This window comes from Rhagoletis pomonella, unplaced genomic scaffold, assembly GCF_013731165.1.
Source record: "Rhagoletis pomonella isolate Grant_MI unplaced genomic scaffold, Rhpom_1.0 Rhpom_scaffold_00008, whole genome shotgun sequence".
Lineage (NCBI taxonomy): Eukaryota > Metazoa > Arthropoda > Insecta > Diptera > Tephritidae > Rhagoletis > Rhagoletis pomonella.
In genome coordinates this window covers 46058809-46070505 of record NW_023458562.1, presented here as the reverse complement: position 1 = coordinate 46070505, position 11697 = coordinate 46058809, and the positions used below count along the sequence as shown (strand labels likewise).

General features: G+C 37.7%; 4 protein-coding genes across 5 annotated transcripts; 2 read left to right on the top strand and 2 right to left on the bottom strand.

Annotated features, from left to right (window-relative positions):
- Positions 1 to 2194: 2194 nt before the first annotated feature.
- Positions 2195 to 3043, top strand: LOC118744980 (cytochrome c oxidase assembly protein COX19). The gene is made up of 2 exons (XM_036478461.1): positions 2195 to 2713; positions 2775 to 3043. Exon 1 carries the CDS (start codon positions 2280 to 2282, stop codon positions 2556 to 2558), a length of 279 nt encoding a protein of 92 aa, XP_036334354.1. The 5' UTR covers positions 2195 to 2279; the 3' UTR covers positions 2559 to 2713; positions 2775 to 3043.
- Positions 2303 to 3764, top strand: LOC118744979 (phosphopantothenoylcysteine decarboxylase). Its single transcript, XM_036478460.1, has 3 exons — positions 2303 to 2713; positions 2775 to 2978; positions 3050 to 3764. The coding sequence occupies exons 1-3, from the start codon at positions 2600 to 2602 to the stop codon at positions 3305 to 3307; spliced, it is 576 nt and encodes a 191-aa protein (XP_036334353.1). The 5' UTR covers positions 2303 to 2599; the 3' UTR covers positions 3308 to 3764.
- Positions 3765 to 4341: 577 nt separating this feature from the next.
- Positions 4342 to 5948, bottom strand: LOC118744977 (eukaryotic translation initiation factor 3 subunit M). 2 transcript variants are annotated; one of them, XM_036478456.1, is made up of 3 exons: positions 5725 to 5948; positions 5431 to 5610; positions 4342 to 5375 (listed from the first exon to the last, which is right to left on the bottom strand). In XM_036478456.1, the coding sequence occupies exons 1-3, from the start codon at positions 5767 to 5769 to the stop codon at positions 4437 to 4439; spliced, it is 1164 nt and encodes a 387-aa protein (XP_036334349.1). In that variant the 5' UTR covers positions 5770 to 5948; the 3' UTR covers positions 4342 to 4436. The 2 variants fall into 2 exon arrangements, with proteins under 2 accessions (XP_036334349.1, XP_036334350.1); XM_036478457.1 differs by having other exon boundaries at positions 5431 to 5625; positions 5725 to 5879.
- A 57-nt stretch (positions 5949 to 6005) lies between these two features.
- Positions 6006 to 6873, bottom strand: LOC118744978 (alpha N-terminal protein methyltransferase 1). The gene has a single exon (XM_036478458.1). The coding sequence runs from the start codon at positions 6770 to 6772 to the stop codon at positions 6065 to 6067; it is 708 nt and encodes a 235-aa protein (XP_036334351.1). The 5' UTR covers positions 6773 to 6873; the 3' UTR covers positions 6006 to 6064.
- Positions 6874 to 11697: the final 4824 nt, after the last annotated feature.

The following is an 11697-nucleotide window of genomic DNA, read 5'->3' as shown; positions in this document are numbered from 1 at the left end:
TTTTTTTTTGCTAAAAATTACTTGTTATATTCTGAGTTGTTTGTGGTAATTCTTTAGATTTTAGATGAGTGATCAAAAGAGAAAGCTTCTGGAATTATTTTACAAACTACCACGCGCGATTATTAAAAACAAAAACGTCCAAACACAATGGCCCGTAGTCATAGTCAAAATAAAGTCGACTTTAAAGTTAGTTGCAGCTTTTTTGACAGATATCCCATTGAAAATTATGTCAAAAAGCTGCAACTAACTTTAAAGTCGACTTTATTTTGACTATGACTACGGGCCAATGTGTTTGGACGTTTTTGTTTTTAATAATCGCGCGTGGTAGTTTGTAAAATAATTCCAGAAGCTTTCTCTTTTGATCACTCATCTAAAATCTAAAGAATTACCACAAACAACTCAGAATATAACAAGTAATTTTTAGCAAAAAAAAAACCGACTTCAACTCTCATATAAAAAAAAAATATATATATATATATCTCATGATCCGCTGATCGGATCTTAACCAGATTAGTATGGGACCACCTCTGGGACACTACCTTTCCGATGCAAAAAGAATTATCGAAATCGGTTGACGTTGTCTAAAGTTATGCGGTAACATACATAAAAAAAAAAAAAAATATTCCGACGAACTGATAACCTCCTCCTTTTTTGGAAGTCGGTTAAAAATATACGCAATTACTCACATTCGCGATCTCTTTTCGTTAAATAAACAATAACACGGGGTTGCTACAAAGCTGTCTAAGACAAATAAAGAAACGCGTGTATGAGCGCACTTAATTTAGTGAGATATTTTAAACGAAACTAAATATTTTATGTTGGTAATGTGAACATAGTTTATGTTTTATTTGTAAACAAACTGAAATTCATGTTGCCTCCATGGTACAAAAAAGGAAAGTGAACATTTTATGTTCGCCAGGAATATTTCTAGAAGTAAAAACTAGTTGGCACTATCATAAAATCACATAGCAGGCAGCCAAAAAGCATATAAATACCAAAACTCGAAAAATGCAATTTTGTTTGTTTACAAACATTGCAACCATATGTTTTGTGATCATATGTTTTCGTGTTGGATAATTTTTGCTGACTAAAATTGTGCCAGTACAAAATGAACGCTTCTCGTGCATCAAAATGAACGCTTGCTCTCTCAATTTTTGTGTGTTGGATAATTTTTTGTCGTTATCGAACGCCATCCAGTAAATATTTGGGGGAAACTTTCCATTGTGGCCGTTCGGTAAAGGTGCGGGGGCGAAGGGGGAGTCGGCGTGGCACCTCCAACCGACCTTTTTGGAGAGGGCTTGAACCGCCATTGACAAAAATGCAACCGGACAACCTAGGCCCCCTATGGTTCCCTACGGACCCCTTAGAAAAATGGCCAAAAATCGCAATTTTTACTTGTGTCCACAGTATTTTTGCGTAGACTTCCTTTCGGCGTAGGCGGCCTTCGGCCGCGCTTAGGGATTATAACCCTTACTACGTAGAATTCTCCTTTCTGTGTGACCTAACTGGGGCTACCGCCCCAGTGATGTAACCTTGGGAAAGGATGAGGTAACTAGAATTCCCTTTCTGTGTGGTAAACCTGGGGCTGCCGCCCCAGTGATGTCTATTTTGGTTACTGGGTGTTTTATAAAAATGTCTTGTATATAAAAATGTGTATATAAAAATGTGTTGTGTATGAATATTTAACATTTTTCAAGCGAATAAACGCAAATGAAAATTGTGATTTTTGACAATTTTACTAAGGGGTCCCTAGGGAACCATAGGGGACCTAGGTGGTCGGGGGTTGCATTTTTATCAATGGCGGTTCATTCCCTCTCCAAAAAGGTGGGTTAGAGGTGCCACGCCTACTTATCTTTCGCCCACCGCCCCTTTAACGAACGGCCATAAACCCAACCCAACCAAACCCAACCCAACCCAACCCAAAATTTTAAAAAAATATTACAAATTTTTGATTGTTGAACGCACCTATTGATATAATTGCAGTTATAGCTCTAGTAGTTCGTATAAAATGCTGAATTAAATTTTTTAATACGAAAAAACATAGAAATGTTTACTTTTTTCTTTAGATATACGTTGTACATGTATATTTCGCATGGTTTATTTATTAAATTATGTACTGGGTTAATTTCAGAACACGATTGTGAATCACAATTTGTGATTACATTTTATATTTACAACTATTTCCCTTCAGATGTCACTGCTAATTTTGTTTCACGTAAAATTTGTGTAATCGCTTGTAAACCCGTTCCCAGGTAGCTATCGCATCATTACTTTGTCAAATGAATTCAAATACGCTTAATCAGAAGTCATTCATACCAACACCACCGGAGAAAGGCAGCTTTCCACTTGATCACGAAAATATTTGCAAAAAGTACTATCTGCTTTACATGAGCTGTTTGCGTCGCAACAGCGTTAACAACTCAAAGTGCCGACTGGAAGCTAAAGAGTATCTGGGTTGTCGTATGCAAAATAATTTGATGGAGCAGACCCAATGGTCCAAGCTAGGTTTCGAAGACGAGCATAACGCGAATGCGAATGAAAATACCAATAAAAATTAAGTGCAATACACAGAAAATAGTAAAACAAAGTAACAAAAACCATGATGAGACCACAAAAAAACATATTAATCGGTGTTACAGGCAGTGTAGCTACCATTAAACTTCCACTGCTTATCGAAAAGATCAAAGAGTTTGAACAAGATTATGCCATAAACGTAAGTATATTATTTTCATTTATTGGGAATTCTTAAAAGAATTCTTGCAAACTACTTGCAGATTAAAATAGTTCCCACACAACATGCCCGTCACTTTTTCGAGAGCACACTTTTGCCCGCAAACGTAAAGGTATTGATTGATGTCGCGGAATGGTCAATGTGGCAAAGGAGGGGTGATCCGGTATTACATATAGAATTGGGTAAATGGGCGGATGTATTACTTATTGCGCCGCTCAGCGCAAACACACTCGCAAAAATATCTACGGTGGGAATGAGTTTTTTATGGAACGAATCATTTAAATTTTAGCTTATCTGTTATTCACAACTATTTTTTAGGGTATATGCGACAACTTGCTGACATGTGTGGTCCGCGCTTGGGATCTGCACAAGCCGTTGCTCTTTTGTCCAGCAATGAATACCCGTATGTACGACCACCCCTTGACTTATGAACAAATTGGTAAACTTAAATCTTGGGGCTACATTGAAGTTCCTTGTATTTCGAAGACCTTAATGTGTGGTGACACCGGCATTGGAGCAATGGCTGAAGTGTCTACAATCGTTGAAAGATTGAAACCGATTTTGGAAAATTTATAACTTCCAAAGTAAGCACATATTTACGTATTTAATGGAACATGCGTACTGCGCAATGACATCATTCATTAATGGCGGGCTTATTCCTAACAAAGCAATATTTTCCATAAGGGATATTTATAGTTTAGAATTAAACCAACAGTAAATTAGAATGTAAATATTTCGATTAACATGCTTTCTAACTAGAAAAATACCAATTTAGGAAGCATTCTAACTAATAGCATGAATTTCAATAGATTTGACTGCATATGTATATTGGTTTTATTGTATTTAGTTAACAGGTTGCCTTAAATGTATATACATAATAAATTTAAAATACAATTTAAGCAAAATGCAAGTTCATTAACTGCATACATCGGAGAGACTTAATTCCACTGTATGTATTGTATGGAACAAGACGACAGGCGCAGTCGATTTTTTTTTTGTTGGAAAGGTTGCCCCTCAGGGTTATCCAATACAGTTGTTGTTGTAATGGCACTGGAATGACCCGCCTAGGTCGGTTCGCACTTTAATCGTTGTCGTAGAGCTCAAATGACGGTAGGCCCAAGAAACGGGCTGTTTCGTCGGGGCGACCCAAAGGGAGAGGGGTGTTAACTGAATTGGTCTGAGCTAACATGTGAAGAGGTGGTTGGTGTCGCGGGGAGCCTCCACATGCCCGACCAGCATTGGGGATATCGCGGGTCGAGCTGTTAGCTGTTAAGACGGCTTCAATATCCATACTAATTTCGTTTAACTGTAATCATTGGATCATAAAGAAATTAATGGTACTCCTATATTTTTTGTGAGCATTGAAGTCGGTTGTGGTTTTGGGTTAAAATTCCATTTTATTCATTATGGAATTGTCTGTGTAGCAAATTACATATCCGTTTAGATTTCCTTGGAAGTTAAATATGCATTCAAATGTGTGTACATAATTGTACGTAGGCTGACAATGCATTTAGTACATATGGTAATATATATTTATGTACATACGTTTATATGCAGTGATTTCGATATCCATAAGTTAACTGTACGTTGGCAAAATGAAAATTTAGTAGTTTTGTTTTTCTTACTTCGAATTAAATTTATTTATATCATTGTTAAATATAAAAGACCAAAGTTATCTCATCTGCTGCTATTTGTTGTTGATTGGTTAATGTACCAATTTTTGACTACGGGCCAACTCGATCTGTGCGGCAGAAACACTTACCAAACCTTCACGCACAGTACTCAAATTCTCCTTCCATGCGTATAAAAGATCACGCAACTGTTGCCATTGGGAAGCGCCAAATGTGCGATGCATAGTTGATGAAATGTGTACTTTGCGATTGGCCTGGTCCAGGCGGGCACGAACCAGTTTAGTTTTCAACACCTCTATGACGAACGGCTCCACCTCATCCTCAGCAATTTGCAATTCTTTTGTAAGTGTTTCAAATGACATTTCTGGATTACTCTCCGCCAGTTGCATGAAAGTCAGTAAACGCATTTTCTTCATATTTTGTTCGTGATTTAAACCTTGGGAAGTAACGAATTCTTTGTGATCTTCATAGAACTGAATGTATGATGGTAGTTTGTCCGATACAAATATTGACAACAAATCATGAATCAAATCGCCCTCCAAGAATCGCACGGGCTTAAGCGCTAGTAACGGATCCAGCAGAAAGGTGTTGGGATCAGCTAGTGCTGTTACTATACACTTCATGGCATCTTCACGTGCAACACAAGCATTATCAGCTGTGTATGTGCCCAGCAATTCAATCATCACCTTAGCCGACAACTCTAAATTGGTGTCTTTTGTTACATCATGTAACAATCGGTATAATTTTTGCATTTGCTCACTGGAAGGTGGGCAGTTGGCAAATTGCGATTTCAGCTGATCAACACCGGTAAAGACTTCTAAAACTTGATCACTTTGTTTGGCAACCTGTACAAGATGATAGTAAACATGATAGCGCAAAGGAGATGCAGTATCCAAGTTGTTGAACAAACGCCACAATGACTCCAAACAAACTTTAGCCAGAGGCACATTTGGTGCCTTAGTCATTTTTTCGCAATACGCCAAAACAATGTTTTCGCCGCGATCAAGTGGTATCTGAAATATATTAGAAAGTTATCAAAGAGTTCAGTAAAAGAACAACTATTACTACTGTAATCATAATGGAAACAATGCTGTTGAGGATGCCATCAATCTGTGAGGGTTCACCGTCTTTGAAGCAAACATCGCAAACACCAATGATTTTGTGCAAATCATCTTCAACGCCTTTGTTGGATTTTTCTGAAGAAATCTCGGCTCCTAATTTTTTGAAAAACTTTCTAAGCTCTTGCACCTGCAATAGTTATAACTGAAATTATCAAAGCACCTCGCTGCATCGTATACAGAAACATAACCTCAAACAGAGGAGTTTTCTTGCAATAGAAGTTTACCAAAAAGCACAGATTACCTGTTCATCCAAAGATAAGTCAATAAATACTGGGGGCGAATTCATGCTTATTTGTTCTTCAAAAATGCCTAACAAATCTATATTTTAACCAAATAATTTCACACCCGCAACTCCTATGCGCTACGTAGCAAAAAGAAACAAAAAGTACTGCTTCCTCTTAAGTTTTCATGACAATTCACAATGTTTGACAATTAAAATGTTATTCGTATCGCTCAACAAATTGCAGAGATGCAAGTGAAAAAATGAATTAATGCATACCATCAAAAATGAAAATACACTTCTTAATTTTCAATGTTTTTTATTATAAACTATAGTACAGCTAAAATTTGTAAAGACAATTTCACTCTGTAGGGCGACATGCCAGCATGTAAACTGGATATAAACCTGGGGGAAAACTCTGCTGGCGCCAGGATTTCACAATCCGGAATCCTCCGCTTCTAATAGCTGTCTCGTAGGCCTTTAAAGGCCTTGTCACCGAAGAATCTTGTTTGTCTTCTTCGACCATGCTGGACGAGGTGACGTTTTCTTTAACTATTAAATAGCCTTTAGTGGACAAACCACTACGTATGCGGCGGAAGAAATTGAGCAGATCATTTTCGGTAAGGTGTCCTAAAACCCATTGACACCATATCACATCATATTTACCGGCTGTTGGGGTAAATTCTTGAAGACCCATAGTGTAGATTTCCCCTAGTCTACCTAGGTGTTCATTATTTTCAGTACAAAATTCGCGTGCCTTCTCCGTGAAACTGGCATTCTGTTCGACAATGTCCGTTGTTTCAAAACGTGGCAGTAGCAAGTTTTTTGTTATACGTCCAATGCCGGCACCACAATCTAGTGCGGTATTTCTATCCAAGTCCTTTAATTCACGCAAAAAACTACTGGAACCTTGGATGTCAATCCTATTCAGATACCCTAATCCACCGAGCATGCCATTCACTGTTGCAGGCACCTCGGACCAATATTTTTGTGCTCTGCCATAAAAATCATTTTCAGTTTGCTGGCCAGGATGCGTAGTTGACATGGTATCTTCGCTTGTCAGTGACATTTCTGGTACACAATTTACAAAATATACATTTGTACGCGAGATTCACACAAATTTTGAGAACCACGTAGTTCCACAATTTTTTTTTTTGACGGAAGTAATTGTACAAGCTGTCAAGTTAGAAATGCTTCTTCTTTACGAATTACCAGTTCAAAATAATCAGCGTTTTTTTGAATGCCAAACTTTTGACAAAATATTAACGATATCCTTGTGATTACACTAAAAAATACCAAACAAATTACGGAAAAATGTGCACTATTTTATAAATTGAACAAATATTTACCATTACCCTTAATTTCATTTGCAAACATAACCACGAATTGTTTTTGAAAAAGTTGTGAAGTCTGTGGCAACACCATGTTCAGCAAATTGTGAGCATATTCAGCGACAATCGGTCGCCATTTTGGCAATGTCATTTTTCATCAAAATCGAGAAAGTAGACGTCGCAGTTGAGTGTTACGTGAAAAAAGTGGTTTAAAATATATTTAAAAGTTAATTCATAGCTAAAAAATAGTGTTAATTGAATAACTAAGTGACTTCAATTCGTATTGAAGGTAAGTCTCGTTGTATTTTAACATTTAGATGAAAAAATGTGGTGCATGGCTTTGTGTACATCCACACACACACATTCCTTGCAAATTATCGAAGAAAATTCGATTTTGGTAAAAAATTTATCAGATATCCCCAGATCTAATGATACAAGTACAATGAAAATGTGGAAATAGGTAAAAGTTTCGTTATTTAAAAGATTTTTCTTGTAAACGGTGGAGTTAATTGCGTATATTACATGCATGTACATAGTCCTATACATATATGTGAAAGTATATAGGCATTTGCGAATCGCTCTGTAAACGTATGTATCCAAATATGTATGCACGCGTCTACATACTACGTATCGTCCCGTAATTATTTATGAAGAGTGTTTTCATCGTGTGCTTACGTGTATAAACGATTTTACTACGCCTGGCTTTGTACATAGTTACTCGGTAGCTCAGGCATTTTTTTCAACCGATTCTTTCCTCTTTTACCCAAGTACACATATATGTACATAACAATGCGGTTTATGTAGCTAATTGAATAAAATTGTAGTTTAAAAACTAAAACCTCACTATTATAATTTCAATTCGTAGTGTCATCAGGTATGTAACTTGAGAATAGAAATCGCTGCATCTTTTAGGCGCATCAATATTACATAGTTACATCCCGAGCTAATAAAAGGTAAAAAGGTAACAAAATAGGGAGGTAAGTAAAAATTTATTTTCAAATTTGAATCTCGGTAAAAAAAAAATATAGTTTAAAAAACGAAAACCTCCCTATTATAATTGCCATTCGTACTGTCATCAGGTATGTAACTAGAGAATAGAAATCGCTGCATCTTTTAGGCGCATCAATATTACATAGTTACATCCCGAGCTAATAAAAGGAAGGTAAAATAAAACCTAGGTACTCATGCGTATGTATGTACGTACATATCGTCGTTTAAAGTGCAGCCCTCTGCTAAAGCCTTAAGGCTCTGTTATGCATACTTGGCATTGCATGCACTGCTATACCATTTTTACGTAGAAATCAAAAACCAACAGACTTCTACGTATGTAATGCTGTGCGTTGAGTAACCGCTTACACGCGAAGCTCATTTAACAGATTCCTTATGTGACAACACTCAAGCAATGCCAAGTATGTATAACAGAGCCTTTATACCCCGAACACAATGAAAACGACGAGCTACGGACCTCAGCTGTCAAATTGTTTTAACACGCACTCTAATGTAGATAATTATTTTGGCGACGACCGGGCTACGCGACGACTGTGCTTGTGGCCCGATTAGATCTATTTCTATTTTTCCAGCGACAGATAAGGTTCCTCCTCTTCTTTTATGTCAAAGAGCCGATTTACACGTCGAATTTTCACCATGTGTTTTTGGCACGTTCCCTTTTAAAAAGTCTTCGAAAATCCTCGTGCATTTACGAGGTGAGTTTTTCTTTGGGTCGTTCCTTGCGTATTTTTGACATTTAAGCGTAAAATTTTCGTTGGTCAACTCATTCGTCCTCATTTTTAAAGAGGAGCGAATCGCGAGTTTAAAGCGAAAATACGAAAAAGTGGGGAGCACTCCATAATCCCGACTTTGAAGATCCCGACTAGACATAATCCAGACAATTTTTAAAAATCCAGACAATACAAAATCCAGACAGGACATAATACAGACATAACAAAATCCCGACCAAATAAAATACAGATAACACATTATTCAGACAAGATAAAATCCCGACAACTCAAAATCCCGACAAGACACAATCCAGACAAAAAAAATTACAATGCGTCCGGAAATGAAATTGATGACTTATGCCTAAATATAAACGGTTACCACTCCACATTTTTTCGCTTCTTCACTGCAAGGAGCCTAACCTTACCACAAGGACGAAAGCTGCGTATTCTCGTTGATGGCAAACTAATTCCAACGGTGAATAACCGGAAAATTGTCAAATCTAGCTCTCGTTCCCGGCGCATACAACCGAAATTGCCACCAAAGTACAGAGCCGTAGTCCTCAATTCGGCAGTACTTGGCCAAAGACAAAGAAACGGTGTTGCAAACATACAAAGCCGTCCGGTTCTAAATTATGCAGCGCCTGTGTTCTCGCCGGGGACAATTGGTTCGCAGTGGACGAAACTAAAGACATGCCACAATACAACACCCTGGACAACCAGAGGATGTCTTCTGATGTCGCCAGAACATCACATCCATAGTGAAGCTGAAATTCTCCCAGTAAGGTGCTACAGTTGTCAGCACTCGAACTTGCTTTAGCTGAAGGACCAGGTCAAGCACTACGCACAGCACCCCTGGGACTGGGACTATACAGACAGGTTATTAACGGTATTTGCAAACTCCAGTCAAGTGAATGCCATCATCAGTGCCAATCACCACCTGTGAACGAGAGTGAGCTTCAACTGCCACGAGATACCCGCGTAACTCTGGCCCAACTCGCCTCCCAACATCGAAAATGAGTGTCCAGCATGTGGAGATTCCTCCCTTGACACCAACCACCTCTTCACATGCTCACTCAATCTAACTCAACTAACATCCCCCCTCTCCCTCTGGTTCTACCTCATCGAAATATTAAACCTCCTGGGCCTACCGTCAGTTGAGCCTGCGGACAATTACGGGCTAAGTAAGCCCTTACAACAATAACAACAACTGTGTCTTTTATACATTATTTTTGAGCGAAAACAGAAGATAATCATGACAAAAATCCCGACAAAATTTAAAAATAATTAAAAAATCGCGCGATTTTTTAATTATTTTTATATTTTGTCGGGATTTTTTGTCGGGATTTCTTGTCTGGATTGTGTCTTGTCGGGATTATGTATGGTCGGGATTTGGTCGTGTCTGGATTATGTCTGGTCGGGATTTGGTCGTGTCTGGATTATGTCTGGTCGGGATTTGGCCGTGTCTGGATAATGTCTTTCGGGAATCTGTATTTCGGTATTTTGTATATCGGGATTTCATTATACACCCGAAAAAGTGAACTCGATAAAAGCGAAACGTTTCAAAAACCCCTTTATTTCGCTCACCGTGCGTGCTTGCCTACACCGCTGACTTCAGTACACTTCTTGCCTACAAGCTCGACACGCATGACTTTCCACCCAGCGTGAAAAGTCATCGTGTAAATTGGCTAAAACTCAAAAATTGTTGATGTCGCTGCCCGTAGCTTGTCGTTTTCAATGTGTTCAGAACTTATAGGCTCTGTTATGCATACTTGGCATTGCTTGAGAGTGGTCACATAACCGCAGAACTCCACAGGCAAACACCGATGGCCTACCAACTGTCATTTTGACAAGCAGTATGAGGTGCAATCCTGTAAAACTGTCAAAAAATAAAAATTCTCTCAGAGCGAGAGAGTAACATTGAAAAGTACGGGATCGCTTTCCAGTAAAAAATGGTAACTTCTGTCAACTTCAACATAACCACCAAATTTTGGTTGTAAATTGTTGCTTATTTTGTATGTAAACACACTCAGCTCACACATGTAAATAACCAAAAATACTTTCAAATTCATAAGAATCCACTTAAACAAGTAATTAAATACTTTTCAACATGAATTAGCAGAGTGAACTTTTCTTTTGTTTACAATTTGGTTGCCAAACATAATTAGTCTGTTCCTTTGAACTTCGGACTAAAACCTGTGGAACTGTCAAACTACAATTTTACGCTCTCAAATGAGAGTAAAAGGAGAACAGATGCAAAAGTACATAGGAACGCAAAAAGCACTATTTCCTGTAAAAACGTCAGACGGTTTGTTTACATGTCATTGGTACTACACTGATTTGGCTGAAATATCACTAAATAATTATTAAAATCTATACATATTCAAATATTTCGTTGTTTACTTCCATTTTTTAACAAATATAAGGTTCTTTGCTTTCACCGCTTTCTGTTTTTGCTTGCACATGTAAATCAGCTGATCGTTTGACACTTTTCATGAACTTGCAGGAAAAAAATCTCCGGACTAAATCCTGTAACTTCTGACTAGGAACAGTTGCTCAGTTACTCTCTCAAATGTGTTCCCACTTACAGGTTTTATGTCAATCAGTCTGTTCCTTTGAACTTCGGACTAAAACCTGTGGAACTGTCAAACTACAATTTTACGCTCTCAAATGAGAGTAAAAGGAGAACAGATGCACAAGTGCATAGGAACGCAAAAAGCACTATTTCCTGTAAAAACGTCAGACGGTTTGTTTACATGTCATTGGCACTACACTGATTTGGCTGAAATATCACTAAATAATTAATAAAATCTATACATATTTAAATATTTCGTTGTTTACTTCAATTTTATAACAAATATAAGGTTCTTTGCTTTCACCGCTTTCTGTTTTTGTTTGCAGATGTAAATCAGCTGATCGTTTGACACTTTTCATGAACTTACAGGAAA

Coding starts and splice junctions, on each gene's coding strand:
- LOC118744980 (XM_036478461.1), top strand. CDS start 2,280: ATGAATTCAAATACGCTTAATCAGAAGTCATTCATACCAACACCACCG.
- LOC118744979 (XM_036478460.1), top strand. CDS start 2,600: ATGATGAGACCACAAAAAAACATATTAATCGGTGTTACAGGCAGTGTA. Junction 2,714..2,774: donor AACAAGATTATGCCATAAAC/GTAAGTATATTA, acceptor AACTACTTGCAG/ATTAAAATAGTTCCCACACA. Junction 2,979..3,049: donor CACTCGCAAAAATATCTACG/GTGGGAATGAGT, acceptor ACTATTTTTTAG/GGTATATGCGACAACTTGCT.
- LOC118744977 (XM_036478456.1), bottom strand. CDS start 5,769: ATGAATTCGCCCCCAGTATTTATTGACTTATCTTTGGATGAACAG. Junction 5,611..5,724: donor ACTTATCTTTGGATGAACAG/GTAATCTGTGCT, acceptor TAACTATTGCAG/GTGCAAGAGCTTAGAAAGTT. Junction 5,376..5,430: donor TTGTTTCCATTATGATTACA/GTAGTAATAGTT, acceptor AATATATTTCAG/ATACCACTTGATCGCGGCGA.
- LOC118744978 (XM_036478458.1), bottom strand. CDS start 6,772: ATGTCACTGACAAGCGAAGATACCATGTCAACTACGCATCCTGGCCAG.